Source organism: Prinia subflava, chromosome 4 (assembly GCF_021018805.1).
Source record: "Prinia subflava isolate CZ2003 ecotype Zambia chromosome 4, Cam_Psub_1.2, whole genome shotgun sequence".
In the NCBI taxonomy this organism is placed as follows: domain Eukaryota; kingdom Metazoa; phylum Chordata; class Aves; order Passeriformes; family Cisticolidae; genus Prinia; species Prinia subflava.
In genome coordinates this window covers 73,240,386-73,257,744 of record NC_086250.1, presented here as the reverse complement: position 1 = coordinate 73,257,744, position 17,359 = coordinate 73,240,386, and the positions used below count along the sequence as shown (strand labels likewise).

The 17,359-nt window shown below is 58.7% G+C and overlaps 1 protein-coding gene across 1 annotated transcript in view; it reads right to left on the bottom strand.

Moving 5' to 3' along the window:
* The window catches only part of SHANK3 (SH3 and multiple ankyrin repeat domains 3), a 77,074-nt gene that overhangs the window by 27,816 nt on the left and 31,899 nt on the right, over positions 1-17,359 (bottom strand). The window contains exons 6-8 of the mRNA XM_063395013.1: positions 15,102-15,182; positions 9,262-9,389; positions 7,676-7,778 (exon numbers count right to left, since the gene is read on the bottom strand). Coding sequence (XP_063251083.1) covers positions 7,676-7,778; positions 9,262-9,389; positions 15,102-15,182 — 312 coding nt within the window. The remainder of the gene's footprint in view (positions 1-7,675; positions 7,779-9,261; positions 9,390-15,101; positions 15,183-17,359) is intronic.

The window sequence follows — 17,359 nt, the reverse complement described above, 5'->3', positions numbered from 1 at the left end:
ATGGAAAAAAGGGAAAAGAGCAAAGTCAGGGAGAAGTTTCTTGTCTTCCCCTGGAAAACAAGGAGAACTAAAGTCAGGGATGAGTTTTGTCTCCATCTGGAAAACAGGGAATACAATGGGATCAGGGATGAGTTCCTGGTCTCCACCTGGAAAACAAGGAAAACAGCAGAGTCAGGGATGAGAGGGATGAGTTCCTTGTCTCCAGCTGGAAAACAAGGAGAGAAATGGAGTCTGGGACGAATTTGTTGTCTCCACACGGAAAACAAGGAAAAGAGCAAAGTCAGGGAGGAGTTTTTGATCTCCACCTGGAAAACGAGGGGAACAATGGAATCAGGGATGAGTTTCTCGTCTCCACCTGGAAAACAAGGAGAGCAGTGAAGAGGATATTCCCAGAGAATTCCTAGAGTGGGACAAACTGGGAAGTGGCTGGGGTTGTTCCCCCGGCCCCACTTTGCTCCCAAGACTTTTCCTCTTCCCAAGCCTCGCTGGAAAAGGCTTGGAGCCCCTTCCAGTGGAAGCTCTGAGACCAGCCAGAATTCCCAGAGTAGCCCCTGGATCCCTGGAAGTGCCCAAGGAGCACCCTTGGGATACACCCAAGGTGTCCCACGGAAAGGCGGGAGCGGGATGAGCTTTGAGGCCGCCCCAATCCGATCCGTTCCGCGATTCCACGAGAGCCTCCCCACAGCCACATTCCCGTGGGATCCGCTCCCCCGGGGAGCTGCTCCCACCCCTTCCCGAGCGGCTCCGGTGACGGAAGTGCCGCCACCGCCAACGTGCCAGACACCCGAGTGCCACCGGCACGGGCGCGGCTCCCGTCACACTTCCCGCTTTCCCGAGGGGTGACATCTGTTCCCGAGTGCCAGACTGAGCCCGGCAGGGTCTAGCAGGAATTCCTGCTTTTTTTCAGGGAACGCTCGGAGACGCTGGGTGGAAAAGCAGGAAAAATCAGGGGTGGATTGGGATGATTTGAGGGCCCTCCCAACCCAGAGCTGTTCCACGATCCTAAAATCCATGAGTGCCACAATCCCCTCCCTCCCTTCCCAGCTCCAGCCTCATTCCCAAGCCCGGATCCGCTGTGCTCACCCTTCCTTTGGGAAAATTCCTCCTTCCCAATCCCTGCTCCGCTCTTCCCAAGCTTTTCGAACCGCTCCGGAGAGGATTTGGGCTTTTTCTTTTTTTTTTTTCTTTTTCTTTTTTTGGCCTCCGGCGTTTTTCCTTTATGGAAAACGCTCTTCCAGCGGCACTGAAAGGCTCCGGCAGCTCCGCCCGGAATCCGTCAGCGATTCCACCCGAGGCGGAATCCAATGGGGACAAAAGGGAGGAATTTGGCACTGAAATTCCATCCCATGCTGTTGGTCGTGCTGGAAACTGGGCTATTTTTGGGGATCGGGGATGTTCAGTGGGAATAAAGAACCGGCAGCGCGGAACAGGTTCAAAGGGAGCCTGGACAAAGCCATGGAAAATGTGCCTTTCCCAAGGTTTTTTGAAATCCCGGAGCTGAGGCCAGCAGGGGGAATTCGGGAGGATGATCCTGTCCTTGCCCTTTTCTCCCTTGGGAATCTGGGATCCTGCGCTTGATGGAGCCGTGGAATGTTCCAGGAGCAGCAGGAAGATCCCAAAAAAACCCTCCAGTCCTGCCTTTCTGGAGATTTCTGGGAACGACACGGGGTTATTTGGGAAGCTCCGAGCTCCATCCCTGGGCCTGGAATGTCCCAGGACACAGAACAGGAGAGCTCGTCCTGGGAATGTGGTGTCCGGCTGAGCTGGGGCAGGAAATCCAGTGGGAAAGTGGGATCTTCCCTCTGGAATGTGCTGGGTGTGGATGCCAGGTCAGGGGTGACATTGGGATATCCCGTCCTTGGATCCAGCCCTTGGATTTTTCCCTAAATGAGGAGGGGACACTGTGGAAAACCACATCCAGGGAATTGCCAAATGTAGGGAAAACGACGGGGAACCAAATCCAAGGAATTGCCAAATGTAGGGAAAACGATGGGAAACCAAATCCAGGGAATTGCCATGTTCAGGGAATAACATGGAAAACGACACCCAAGGAATTGCCAGGTGGAAGGGACACTATGGAAAAGCACATCCCAGGAATTCCATCTCCTTCCCACCCGGCACTCCAGGCCTGGAGCAGCTCCCTGTGGCAGCAGCTGGGCCACAGCCACCGGATCATTCCCGAATCATCCCTCGGTTTTCCAGCCCTTCCCAGGAGGAGCAGCTGGGTCACCTCAGGAGCGGCTCCGCTCCCAGATCCTGGAACTGCCCCCCGGATCTGGGCAGGATTCCCTGGAAAAGGGAGCTCGGAGCCACCGTGAAACGGGGGAGGAACCATTGGAGAGGACTTTGGGAATGTTCCTCATGGATGTGTCCGGCTGGATCGGGAATATTCCAGGGAAGGAGATTCCACAGCCTCCACAGTCCGGAAGTTCTTCCCATGGAAAAATCATGGAAGAGTTTGGGTGGGAAAGGACCTCAAATCCCATCCCAATCCCATCCCATTCCATGGGCAGGGACACCTCCCATGATCCCAGGCTGCTCCAATCCTTCCTTGGGCATTCCAGGGATGCAGGGGCAGCCACAGCTGCTCTGGCAATTCCATTCCAGGCAGCAATTCCTGCCCAAGATCCCACCCAGCCCTGCCCTCTGGCAGTGGGAGCCATTCCCTGTGTGCTGTCTCTCTGTCCCTTGTCCCAGCCCCTCTGCAGCTCTCCTGGAGCCCCTTCAGGTCCTGGCAGGTCACAGTTGGGCCGTCCCAGATTTTTCCCTTCTCCAGGCTGGACAATCCCAAATTTTCCAGCCTTGGATCATCCTGGTTCCTCCTCTGGGTTTGCTCCAACAATTCCATGGCCTGTCCTTTCCCCATCTTCCCATCCCTCCAGGATCTGCTCCAGGAGCTCCACGTCCCTCTTGACCTGAAGATTCCAAACCCAGATCCAGCACTCCCTGTCCTGCTGGGAATGCTCTTCCCAATCCCTGCAGCAGCTGGAGCCTGGAAATGCTGGAATTCCCAAGGGAATTCATTCTCTGAAAAGTTCCCGAAAGGATCCTCGAAGATCCCTAAAAAGGAGCAGATCCAGAACATCCGGCTCTGGGATGGAATTCCCAGAGAAGCTGTGGCCACCCCTGGATCCCGGGAAGTGTCCAAGGCCAGGCTGGAGAAATCTGGGATGGTGGAATGTCCCTGCCCATGGGAGGGGTGGGAATGGGGCGGGATTAAGGTCCCCAAACCATTCCAGGATTCCCATCAAAACCATTCCAGGATTCCCACCCAAACCATTCCAGGACTCCACGATTCACCCCCAGGTGTCAATCCCTGTTCCCTGTATCCCAGGAAAGCACAGGCTGTCCAAACCTTCCGCTTCCTGGTGAATCTGGAATTTTGGGAGCTGCTCCAGGCTCCCAGGAGGGATGGGAGAAGTGGGAATATCCTCTGGAAGAAGCCCCAAGTGTCCTCCCATTCCCAGGAATTTTCAACCCCAATTAAATCCCCCTGTCCCTTTGCTGTTTTCCATGGAATTCTGGCTCTCCGTGCCCCTCAAAGAGAGCTGGAATTCCACGGGAGACTCCTGCACTTCCCACGGAACACTGGGATGTCACCAGGATCAGATTCCAGAGCTTGGGAATACAGAGCCGGGATCCACACGGAGCCAAGGACCAACTCCCAGCATCCGGGGTGACTTCCCTGGAACGGGAATGACGCTCCCGGCAACCCCCGGAGCCGCTCCGTGGAATTCATCTCCAAGGAAAACACAAAGCCCGGCCACGAGAGCTCCCGGGGCAGTTGCCATAACAGCCCAGATCCCTGGAAAACCTCACCCCGTGCATTCCCGAGGGATGGAGAGCGATCCCGCTGCTTCCCGAGGCGGGCGGGAGGGAGCGAATCCCAAAAAAAAAGAGCTGGAGCAGGAGGGTGCAACTGCAGGACAAGGGGGAGGGAATCTGCGTCCTGTGGGGCCCAGGGATGGGAATCGCCATCCTTTGGTATCCGTGGTTGGGAATTTCCACCCTCCGGAGCCCAGGGATGGGAATTTCCACCCTCCGGAGCCCAGGGATGGGAATTTAGACCCTCGGGAACCCAGAGATGGGAATCTCCATCCTTTGGTGTCCAGGAACAGGAATCTCCATCTTCTGGAGCCCAGGGATGGGAATCTCTGTCCTGGTGTGTCCAGGGATGGGAATTTCTGTCCTGTGGCATCCAGGGATGGGAATCTCTAATTTTTGGTGTCCAGGGATGGGAATTTCCATTCTCTGGTCCCCGGGATCAGCCCAGGATTCCCAGAGCAGCCGTGGCTGCCCCTGGATCCCTGGAAGTGCCCCAGGCCAGGCTGGAGCGCCCTGGGACAGCGGGAGGTGCCCCTGCCCTCGGAATGGGGCGGAATTCGGGAATCTCCGAGATCCCTCCCACCCCAGCCATTCCAGGATTCCATCCCGGATCTCACTCCAACGCCAGGACACTTCCCAGCCCCTCCCCCCCCCAATATTCCCGATGGTCCCGAGGGGTCCCAAATCCCTCCCCTCCCCCCAAAGGCAGCGGCTCCACCCTCTGGAATTCTCTCCGGGAGCCATGGCAGCTCCGCAGCCTCCGGAGCGTTTTTAACTCCGCTGCCGGAGCAGATGGCGCTGGCAGCAATCTTGGAAGTCTGACAGGAATTATCTTCCCGCCCCTTCCCCCTCACTCCTTCCCGTTTTTCCTCCAAATATTCCTCCCATCCCGCTTTTTTCCCATCCCGCTTTTTTTCCCAGCCCTGGCTCGGGCTGGGGGGGGGGTGAGGGTTTAACCACCTTTATCCCGGGAATTTCTCCAGGAATCTTTTTGATCTTTTCTCCCTTTTTTTTTTTTCCCCAGCCAGCCTGGGGGTTAACCACCTTTTTCCCGGGAATTTCTCCTGGAATCTTTTTGATCTTTTCTCCCCCGGGAATCTGCATTTGGAATACCAAATGCCAGAGGGAACGTTTCTTCCCTAAAAAAAAACAACCCAAAAAATCCCCATCCGAGCTTTTCCTGCTTTTCCATCTCCTTCCTTGCCCGTGCGGGGATTTTTCCCTGGAATCAAGTGACTGCGCAGCAGCTCCCGGCCGTGGGTGTGGAATGACAGCTCAAGGACTTCTAATTCCAGCCCCATTCCCACCCGATGCCTCCCTCTCCGCCTCTTTCCCATCCCCGTTTTTCCTGGAGTTCCGCGGGAATGGTTTCTTCCAGGAGCTGCTGGGGGGGTTGGGGCCGGGTCCCCCCTCCCTGATTCCAGGGGTTGTCCAGATCTGGTGCTCCTGGATGGGATTTTTCCCGGGATTTTTCTGTGGGAGCTGCAGCCATTCCTGCTCGGAGCAGGGATTCTCCCCCCGGGATCTGGGCTCTCCTGAAGGGGATTCAAGGAATGGCTTTAATTCAAGGAATGGTTTCAATCCCTTTTTTGTTCCAGGAGGGGTTTGGCTGCACGGGCTGGGAATTGCTGGGATGGTCAGGGATAACCGGGATGTGCTGGGAATTCTCGTGGTGCTGTGGGCACAGAATTCCCAGATTATCGAGGCCGGGAAAGAATTCCAAGGGCACCGAGTCCCAGCTGTGCCCGATGCCCTCCAGAGCCCCGAGTGCCACCTCCAGGAATTCCTTGGATTCCTCCAGGGGTGGCGACTCCAACCCTCCCGCCAGGCCCAGCGCCCTTTCCATGGAAACGATCCCGAATATCCCAGCGGGGCTCCCCCGGCGGGGCTGAGGCCGCTCCCTCTGTTCCCGGGGCTCGTTCCCTGTGCAGATCCCGATCCCCGCTGGCTCCAGAGGGACATTCCCGATCCTGCCCCGTCCCAGCACAGATCCCGCTTTTCCCGGCCTCTCCCTGCACAGCCCCGGCAGCCCCTGCCCAGCCCAGGGACCCTTCCCGAGGCGCTGCCGGCATTCCATGGGCCGGGATTCCAGAATTCCCAATCCTGCCGTGGTCGGGGTGGGAAGGAGCTCAAAGCCCCTCCACTTCCAACCCCTCCAACGATCCCAGGGTGCTCCAGCCTTTCCTTGGACATTCCAGGGATGCAGGGGCAGCCACAGCTGCTCTGGGAATTCCATTCCAGGCAGGAATTCCTGCCCAAGATCCCATCCAGCCCTGCCCTCTGGCAGTGGGAGCCATTCCCTGTGTGCTGTCCCTCTGTCCCTTGTCCCCAGCCCCTCTGCAGCTCTCCTGGAGCCCCTTCAGGCCCTGGAATGTGCTGGAAGCTCTTCCTGGAGCCTTCCCTTCTCCAGGGGAACATTCCCAGCTCTCCCAGGCTGCCTCCAGCCCTTGAACAATTCCATGGACGCATTCCCAGTGGATGATCCATCCTGGATAATGCCGCCATTCCCACTCCGGGTCCCTTCCCAAACCATTCCGGGCTCCTCCTGCAGCTCCTTTTCCAGAGCCTCTTCCCAAACATCCTCACCCAGAAACCCAGGATGCGCTTTGGGAATCTCCTGGATCCTCCCCATTCCAACAGCACTGGGGCAGGATCCACTTCCAAGACCAAAACTTGGGATAAGCCAGGATCAAAGCCCCGGCTCCCCTCTGGATACCGCGGATTTGGGATGCTGGGATGGGATTTCTCCATGCCCACGCACGGATCCATCCCCCAAACCCCACACAGAGAATCCGGCTGCATCCCAGCTCCTCCAGAGCCTCGGCAACGCCTTTCCATGGAATTCCCAGCAGAGGAGCAGCTGCACCAGCACAACCCCTGAAAACCCCAATTTTCCTTTGTTTTTTAGGATCAAGGACCCACCACAGATGGATTTTGGGATTGGTGGCACCAAAATCCTTCTGGAATGGGGCAAGGACTTCCCACTGGTGGATTTTGGGATGGGTGGCACCAGAAATCTTTGGGAACAGAATCGAGAACCCACCAGGGATGGTTTTGGAGACTCCATAAATCTTCAGGAACAAGGTCCAGGACCCACCAGAGATGGTTTAGGGTTTGGAGACTCCATAAATGTTTTGGGATAAGCTCCAGGATCCACCACAGCCAGTTTGGGGTTGGTGGCACCAAAAACCTTCTGGAATGGGGTCAAGGACTTCCCACAGGTGGATTTTGGGATTGGTGCCACCAGAAATCTTTGGGAACAAGGCCCAGGACATCCCACAGCCAGGTTTGGATTGGGGGCACCACAAACCTTTAGGGACAAGGTCCAGGACCCACCACAGACGGATTTTGGGATTGGTGGCTCCAGAATTATTCGGGAACACAATCCAGAACCCACAGGGATGGTTTAGGACTTGGAGACTCCATAAATCTTTTGGGATAAGATCCAGGACCCACCACAGCCGGTTTTGGGATTTGGGGATTCCATAAATCTTTTGGGATGAGCTCCAGGATCCCCCACACCCAGGTGCCTCCTCCAGACCTCGTCCTGCTCCTGCTGAGCCTCCGGCATTCCCAGTTCCAGAGGTGCCATTCCCACCGGGAATGCCCAGTGCCAGCCCTGGGGGTGGCAGAGCCAATCCAGGAATTCCTGGAATTCCCTCCCCAAGTTCTCTCCTGGAATTCTCCTGGCTCCCAGCAGGATCAGGCATCCCTCCATGACAGAATTCCATGGAATTCCACGGAATACTCCAAAATCCAAGAGCTGGAGTGCCCCAGGAAGGGCGGAGCCTTTCCCGCCCGCTCCACATCCCTCCTCATTCCCAAGGGATTCTCCCGGGCTTTTCCTCACCTACAGACTTGGTCCGTGGAATTCCCTTCCGGAGGGACACGTGGGGCTTCTCGGTTCCCGCCAGGACGCCGGGATGCGCCATTCCCTGGCGCTCAAACAGGGACTGGAAGGGAAAAACAGGGAATTCCCAGTCCGGATGCTGCCGGCAGGACCCGACATTCCCACCCCGACTTCCAACGGAATACCGGGAGCTCTTCCCACCGGGATGGGCCCTGCTCGGCTCCACCTTCCTGCTGCTCCACCTGGCGGAATTCCAGACCTTGGGAGAACCCCCTGGGTCCCAGCCCATCTCCCTGCCTGCTCCAGGCGGGAATTTGGTGAGGGTGGCTCCGGGAGCTCCTGTCCTGCTTTTCCCGGAGCTGCCTCCCTCCCACCCGCAGAATTCCCGGCACAATCCCGAGCCCCATCCTCCTCCTCCTCCTCTTTCTCCTCCTCCTCCTCCTCCTCCCACCGCGCTTCCCCTCGGAGGCAGCGCTCGGATTCCGGCAGAATTCCAGAGCTGCTCCAGAGCTGCTCTTCCAGCCTCCCCTGGGAAATCCATGTGGATTCCCAGGCCTGGATCCCGGCGATCCCGGGAAGCTGAGGGAGCGCTGGGCCCCCGCTGTGCATCGGGGGATTTTCCCGGGAATTCCACCCCTCATTCCTGGGAATCCGACTCCTCATTCCCAGGAATTCCACTCCTGAACCAGCTCCCCCTGGCACCACATTCCCTCCCATTCTTCTCCATGGGCTCCCACCCCTCTTCTTTCATTCCTGGAAATCCCACTCCTCATTCCTGGGAATCCCGCTCATTCCTGGGAATGCCACTCCTCATTCTCTTCACTCCCTCTCCACGTTCTCCCATCCCTCTCCCTCATTCCCGGCCATTCCCGCTGGGATTCTCCCTGGCTCATGTTGATCCCTGTGCTCCCATCCCTGTTCCCATTCCATGCCCGTATTCCCGGTGGGATTCCTACTGGCTCACACTGATCTCTGCGGGGGTGATCCTGTGGATCCCATCCCACATTCCCAGCCAGCATTCCCAGGGAATTCCAGGGATTTCCCCTGGCTCACACTGATCTCCGCAGGGGTGACTCTCTGGCTCTCTCCCATCCCTCCCATCCCATTCCATGCCCACATTCCCAGGGAATTCCCACTGGCTCTCACTGATCTCCGCGGGGGTGATCCTGTGGATCCCATTCCCACATTCCCAGCCCACATTCCCACGGAATTCCCGGGATTCCCGCCGCTCACGCTGATCTCCGCGGGGGTGATCCTCCCATGCCATCCCCACATTCCCATCCCCACATTCCCACGGAATTCCCGGGATTCCCGCCGCTCACGCTGATCTCCGCGGGGGTGATCCTCCCATGCCATCCCCACATTCCCATCCCCACATTCCCACAGAATTCCCGGGATTCCCGCCGCTCACGCTGATCTCCGCGGGGGTGATCCTCCCATGCCATCCCCACATTCCCATCCCCACATTCCCACGGAATTCCCGGGATTCCCGCCGCTCACGCTGATCTCCGCGGGGGTGATCCTCCCATGCCATCCCCACATTCCCATCCCATTCCCACGGAATTCCCGGGATTCCCGCCGCTCACGCTGATCTCCGCGGGGGTGATCCTCCGGCTCGTCGGGCGCTGTTTCACCGTGGCCGCCCTGGAATCGGCCTCCACCAGCTCCGCCCTCAGCGCCGGCTCGGCCGCCGCCAGGATCTCATCCAGCTTCTCTGGAATCCAAGGAAAACCGGCCCGGGGTCAGCCCGGGGGCCGCTCCCTCCTCCCGCTCATCCCGGGGATCCCACGGATGCTGTCCCAGCCCTGGATGTGCCACATTCCAAGGAATTCTGTCTGACGCCGAGCAGGGAATTCATCCCGGGTTTTGGGTGTTTGGGAGATCCCGGGAATCTCAGGACACGGAGATGTCCGTGGGATCCTCGGGGCTCCGGCACAGCCGGAGTTTATTTGGGATAAACCGGGATATTCCCAGCCTGGATGGACTCGGGTCCCTGAATGATCCCAAATTTCCGTGTCCAGGGCGGGATCCAGTGCCCACGGACACCGGGAATATCGGCAGGGCCCGAGTTCAGGGAATGGAATTCCCACTCCAGGATCCATCCCTGGGAACACCGTGCAGTGCCCGGATGTGTCCCAGCAGATCCATTCCCTTGGGAATTCCAGCCGGAATGCCCAACCTTGGGATATGGGAAAGGGCAGGAGGCAGCCATGGATCCATCCCTGTGGATCCCTCCTGAGCCGAGCCTGCGGAATTCCCGCCCGGAATGGGAAGCTGGGGCTGTCGGCCCCGTGTCACCTCCCCCGATGGCGCTGCCCAGATCCAGGTGGATCCAGATCCCGAATTCCTGTCCTGGCGGGAATTGTGGCCCTGGGGCTCTCCAGGCTGGCCCTCGGGGCCCTTCCATGGAATCGTGGCACAGGGAAGCACGGAATGCTTTGGGTGGGAAGGGACCTTAAAGCTCATCCCATTCCATGGAACTGCTTCCCATGATCCCAGATTTCTCCAGCCTGGCCTTGGACATTGCAGGGATGCAGGGATTCCCTGGGAATTCCATTCCAGGCAGGAATTCCTTCCCAAGATCCCACCCAGCCCTGCCCTCTGGCAGTGGGAGCCATTCCCTGTGTCCTGTCCCTCTGTCCCTTGTCCCCAGCCCCTCTGCAGCTCTCCTGGAGCCCCTTCAGGCCCTGGAATGTTCTGGAAGCTCTCCCTGGAATTTTTCCTTCCACCCGGGAAGAACACCCTGGATCCATCTCCAATCCTTGGGAACCTCCAGTGGATTTTCCTGATCCGTGGGATCCCTGTGGATCTGCCCCCTCCAGGGAAGGGTTGGGAAGATCCCTTGGGTGCTTTTCCCGGTGATTCCCGCCCGGCTCCTTCCCTGCCCTGTCCCCATTTCGGATCCCACATTCCGTGGGGAACGGGGAATGGGAGCCACCAGGACAGGAAAATCCCGGATCAGAAAATCCCGGGATGGGGGGGGCGGGAAGGGACCTTCAGTCCCATCTGGATCCAGCCCTGCCACCAAAGAATTCCCGGTTTTTCTGCGTCCCTCATGCGACATTCCCAGCACATCCTCAGGGTGGGAACAGCTGGAGAATCCACATGGATCCACCAGGAATAACGGGATAAACTGCCTGGATCCGCCAGGAATAGCAGGATAAACTGCCTGGAATGCCAGGAATAGCAGGAAAAACTCCCTGGATCCACCAGGAATAGTGGGATAAACTCCCTGGATCTGTCAGGAATAGCGGGATAAACTCCCTGGAGCTGCCAGGAATAGCGGGATAAACTGCCTGGATCCACCAGGAATAGCGGGATAAACTGCCTGGATCTGTCAGGAATAGCAGGATAAACTCCCTGGATTTGCCAGGAGAGGCTTTGGCTCTTTGGGATAAAGCCGGACACCGTCATTCCCGAGGATTCCGCACGGGCCATTCCCATGGGGAAAACCCAGAGCAGGGATCACACCTGGGAATGGCAGGGTCGGGAATTTTGGGATAACGGAGCATTCTGCCCATCCCCAGCAGAATCCCACGCGGCCATCCCACAATTCCCGGCATTCCAATTCCAGGCATTCCAATTCCTACTGGAGCGGCTCTGAGCCCCAAATTCCCAAATTCCGGCTGGATTCCCGGAGACGCCGCAGGAGCAGCGAGCCTCGGGATGTGCCGGGATGTCCCCCCCGCCCCCGGGTTTGGATCCCGCTGGGCAGGAAGGGGCGGAATCCCGGGAATCTCGGCTTCACTCACCCCCTTTCCTTCTCCGCATGGAGGCTTGGAATGGGAAACAAAACACAGGATCAACGGCACGGCGCGATTCCCGCAATTCCCGCAATTCCCGCCATTCCCGCTCCCGGCCCTCGCCGCCATTCCCGGATTTTGGGATGGGGGATCTGGGCAGGGGCACCTCGGAATTCCGGCCTTGATCCACCAGGATCGTCCCTCTGACCCAGGATTTGGGATTTATCCCAGCTCCAGCCTGGGATCACCCCTCGCCCTCCTCATGGATCCGGGGAAGGCGGATTGGCGGGAAATCCAGAGGGATTGGCTGGAATTCCATCCCAAGTGATGGGAAAAGCTCCGGAAAAGCTCCCAGGGCGATTCCCTGCATCCTGGATTTTGGCACAGGAGGGATCCCTGGGCATCCCGCTGGAATCTGCTCTTCCAGGGGCGTTGGAATGGCTGGGAAAGGGTCGGGAAGGGCATGGAGAGGGGGGTTGGGATCCATGGAAAACGGGGCGGGAAGCACCCGGCAGAGCTTTCCTTGGGAATGTCCCTGGGAAGGAGAGCGGCTCCAAGCCGAATCCTGGGAATGCCGATCCACAGGAAAAGCTGGAGCGAAGGATGGGAAGAGGACGGATCCCACATTTTCCCTGGAACGGCTTCAGCCCATTCCTTGATTCATGGGAATTCCACTTCCAATGGGGCATTGCAATTCCCAGGAAAAAATCCCAGGGATTGTGGGATCCGAGCTGGAGCTGCCTCCAGATCCCGCTCCCAATCCCAGGAAAACTGGGAATTGCTGGAAGGAGGAACCCGAGGATCCGGGATGGGGAAAAAGTGGGAAAAAGGAGCCGGTCTGGCTCTGCTCCCAAGAATTCCCGCCAAAAAGAGAACCTTTGGATTGGGAATAGCCGGGAACCAAGGGTGGGAATTGCAGGGTGGGAATCCAGGCAGAGGCCAGGGACGAAATCAATCCCGGCTGATCCAGTCCTGGAATGTTTGGATCAGTCCCGATCCCGCAGGATCCGGCTGTGGGGGGGAGAGCAGGGAGCAAGAGGAGGCTCAGAAAACTGGGAAGGGCATGGAAAAGCAGAGGGAATGGAAAAACAGGGAATGGAAAACTGGGAAGGGCAAGGAAAACAGGGAGAGAGCATGGAAAACCACGGAGAGCATGGAAAACCACAGAGAGCATGGAAAACCAGAAGGAATTAAAAAAGAGGGAGGGCATGGAAAAACAAAGGAGGGAATGGAAAACCAGGGAGAGCTTGGAAAACCAGGAAGAGCACGGAAAACTGGAAGGAATGGAAAAACAGAGCATGGAAAACCAGGAAGGGCATGGAAAAAACAGGGAGAGCATGGAAAAACAGGGAGAATATGGAAAACCATGGAGAGCATGGAAAACCACGGAGAGCATGGAAAACCAGGGAGAGTATGGAAAAGCAGGTAGAATATGGAAAAAAACATGGAAACCATGGAAAACAGGGAGAACATGGAAAACCAAGGAGAACATGGAAAAACATGGAAAACAGGGAAAAGCAGGGGGAATGTGGGATCCTGCTGAGGCTCCAGGGTGCCACGGCCACATTCCCACATGGAAAATCCCAAATTCCCAGGGCAGGAGGAAGCACGGATGGCCTTGGAGCCAACCAAGTTCTGGAGCTCCAAAGTTTTCCCGGGATTCAGGAGCCCACGTGGGAGAAAGTGCTACCGGATCCGGGAAAAGGGAAGGGCTGGGAAAAAGCAGGAATTCTGGCGGTGGGAAGCAGGGAGTGGTGGGAGCAGAGAGGATTTCAGGGAATCTGGGAATGTGGAGCAGGATGGGGAAGCAGCAGGGAATGTGGGAGTGGCAGCGGGATGGAGCAGCCCTGGAGATCTCCTGGAATTCTCCTGGAGAGCTCTTGGAGATCTCCTGGATCTCACCCAGAGCTCTCCTGGAGTTCTCCCGGAGCTCTCCTGGATCTATCCTGGAGCTCTCCTGGAATTCTCCTGGAGATCTCTTGGAGTTCTCTCAGAGCTCTCCTGGAGATCTCATGGATCTATCCCGGAGCTCACCCGGAGCTCTCCTGGAATTCACTTGGATTTCATTTGGAATTCACTTGGAATTCCCCCAGAGCTCACCTGGAGCTCTCCTGGAATTCACTTGGATTTCACTTGGAATTCATTTGGAATTCTCCCGGAGCTCACCCAGAGCTCTCCTGGCAGGGTTTGGGATCTGCCCAGAGATGGGAAATGAAACCCTGGGACTGCCGGGTGTGGGAAAGGAGGGAGAGGAGGGAGCAGGGACAGGAGCGGGAAAAGGATCGGGAGCAGGGAGAGGAGTGGGAAAAGGATCGGGAGCAGGGAAAGGAGCAGGAGCAGGGAGAGGAGCAGGGAGAGAAGAGAGAATCAGAAAAAGGAGCAGGGAAAGGAACAGGGAGAGGAGCAGGGAATGGAGCAGGGAATGGAGCAAGGGATGGAGCAGGGAAAGGATCAGGAGAAGAGAGGGGATCAGAAAAATGAGCAGGAAAAGGAACGGGAACAGGGAGAAGAGCAGGAGCAGGGACAGGAGTGAGGAAGGGATCAGGGAAAGGAGCAGGAATGGACCAGGGAAAGGAGCAGGGGATGGATCAGAGAATAGAGCAGGGAATTGATCAGGGAATGGATCAGGGAATGGATCAGGGAATGGATCAGGGCAGGGATCAGGGAACGGAGCAGGGGATGGATCAGGGGATGGATCAGGGCAGGGATCAGGGAGTGGATCAAGGAGTGGATCAGGGAGTGGATCAGGGAATGGATCAGGGCAGGGATCAGGGAATGGATCAGGGAGTGGATCAGGGAATGGATCAGGGCAGGGATCAGGGAGTGGATCAGGGCAGGGATCAGGGAGTGGATCAAGGAGTGGATCAGGGAATGGATCAGGGCAGGGATCAGGGCAGGGATCAGGGAATGGATCAGGGAATGGATCAGGGAATGGATCAGGGAGTGGATCAAGGAGTGGATCAGGGAGTGGATCAGGGAATGGATCAGGGCAGGGATCAGGATGCCCAAGGCCAGGGTACATCAACTCCTCCACGCCCACCTGGAGACTCCCAACGTCCTTCCCACGCCCACCTCCGCCGGGATGCACCCCCAGAGCGCCGGATCCCTCCGGACAATCCCTCCAGACATCCCTCTGGACATCCATCCATCCCTCTGGAATCCCTCTGGACATCCCTCCGGACAGCCACAGGAATCCTCCTCCCCCCTCCCCGAGCCTCCCACACCCCCCACCGCCCCGGCCCCACGGCGCGCGTGCGAACAGCTGGAAAACCGCCGGAAAACCACCGGAAAACCGCCGGGAAAACGGCCAGAAAACCACCGGAAAACCGCCAGAAAACCGCTGGGAAAACCGCCGGAAAACCACCGGGAAACAGCCGGGAAACCACCGGAAAACCGCCAGAAAACCGCCAGAAAACCGCTGGGAAACCGAGGGGAAACCACTGGAAAACCGCCGGGAAAACCGCTGGGAAAACCGCCGGAAAACCACCGGGAAACAGCCGGGAAACCACCGGAAAACCACCGGGAAAACCACCGGGAAAACGGCCAGAAAACCACTGGGAAAACCACCGGAAAACGCCGGGAAACCCCCAGAAACGGCCGGAAAACCACCGGAAAACGCCGGAAAACGCCGGGAAACCGCTCCCATCCCGGATTCCCGGGAATCCCCCCTCCGCCGGCCTTACCCAGCTCCTCCAGCTCGGCCGTCATGGACTTGGAGCGCAGCGTGAGGGTGGTGCTGGGCGCTCTCTTGGGCGGCGGCGGCGCTGCAAGGAACAGAGAGGGCATCTTGCGGCGCTTGTCGCGCAGCTTGCGCGGCGTGGCCAGGTGCAGGTGCCACTTCTTCTCCACCGCCTGGATCTCCTCGTACTCGCGGGACGAGGAGTCGCACTGCTGCAGGATCTTATTGAGGCTGCGCGTGGACGCGAACTTCTTCATGGCTCCCGGCGGGAGCGCGCCCCGCCGCCCGCGGGGGCGCGCCTCGGGAACGCGCGGCCGGGGCTCTTTCTCCCCCTCCTCCCCTCCGCGCCCCCCGCTCAGCGCCGAGCCCCGGCCATGGCCCCGCCGGGGATGCGGGGATGAGTCCGGGCTGAGCTCGGCCTCCTCCGGAGCGCCTCAGCCCTCCCCACCCTCCTCCTCTTCCTCCTCCTCCTCCTCCTCCTCGTCCTGGCCGTGGAGCTGCCCGAGGACGCGCGGCCCGGGATGATCCCCCCGCGCTCCCGCCGCTCCCGCTCTCCCCGAGCGCCCCCCACACCGCCCCGGAGCAGCGGGGATGAGTGGAGAGCCCTTCCTCTCCCTCCTCCTCCTCCTCCTCGCCCGCTCCTCGCTGACAATGCTGGAATAACGCTCCGGCATTGCCATGGCAACCGCAGCTCCGAGCATCCCCGTGCCTGCGGCAGGGATCCAGCGGGGCGGATTCAGCCCCAGCCGGGCCCACACAGGCGCTGTCACCGGGGTGGGGGGGACACGGCCAGAGCCCCCCGCCCCCGCCCCCCCCCGGGTCCCCCAGCGCCCCTCGGAGCCCTTGGAAAAGCGGCCGCGAGCATCGGGATCGGGAGAAGCGCCGGGAAGCGCCCATGGGGCAGCGGCTCACCCGCGGCGGGAGCGGCCCGAGCGGAATTCCCGATTCCCGGCGGAATTCCCGAGGATTATTGGCGGCTGAGTTCCCGGCCGGGCTCCCGAGGCCGCCAGCCGCTGCCGCGGCTCGTGCCTCTGTGCCGTGACAGGATAATTGGAGCTCCTCGTGCCAGCGGCGCTCCCTCCTTCCCTCCCTTCCCTCCTTCCCTCCTTCCCTCCCTTCCCTCCCCCGAGCCCCGCGTGCTGCGCTGGGAGCGGCCCCGATCCCGGCCCCCCCCTCATTCCCTGCTCCATCCCATCCCCCTGCTCCAGCCCCGCTCCCACCCCCCGATTCCATCCTTTACTCCATCCCCGATTCCACCCCTGATTCCACTTTTTACTCCCATCCCTGGTTCCATCCTTTACTCCCATCCCCCAATTCCATCCTTTACTCCAATCCCTGATTCCATCCTTTACTCCAATCCCCCCTCCCACCCCCCGATTCCATCCTTTACTCCAACTCCCTGATTCCAGCCCCGCTCCCATCCCTGATTCCATCCTTTACTCCAACCCCTGTTCCCTTCCCCCTGATTCCACTCTTTACTCCCATCCCTGATTCCATCCCTGATTCCATCCCTCTGCTCCATCCCTGATTCCACTCTACTCCCATCCCTGATTCCATCCCTGATTCCATCCCTCTGCTCCATCCCTGATTCCAGCCCTGGTACCATCCCCCTGATTCCATTCCTACTCCAATCCCCTGCTCCCATCCCCCAGCTCCATCCCTGATTCCAGTCTTTACTCCAACCCCTGATTCCCTCCCTCTGCTCCCATCCCTGATTCCATTCCTGCTCCAATCCATTGATTCCATCCCTGCTCCCATCCCTGATTCCATTCCTGCTCCAATCCATTGATTCCATCCCTGCTCCCATCCCTGATTCCATTCCTACTCCAATCCATTGATTCCATCCCTGCTCCCATCCCTGATTCCATTCCTGCTCCAATCCCCTGCTCCCATCCCTGCTCCCATTCTTACTCCAATCCTGATTCCATCCCTCTGATCCTATTCCTACTCCCACCCCCCCGATTCCATCTCTGCTCCCATCCCCCCGATTCCATCCCTGATTCCATCCCTGATTCCACCCCTGATTCCATTCCTATTCCAATCTCGAGTCCATCCCTACTCCAGTCCCTGCTCCCATCCCCCGAATTCCATCTCTGCTCCCATCCTCGATTCCATTCCTGCTCCAATCCCCCTGATCCCATCCCTGATTCCATTCCTGCTCCAATCTCAAGTCCATCCCTACTCCAGTCCCTGCTCCCCTTCCCGCGATTCCTTTCCTACTCCCATCCCTGTTCCCATCCCCCTGATCCCATCCCTGATTCC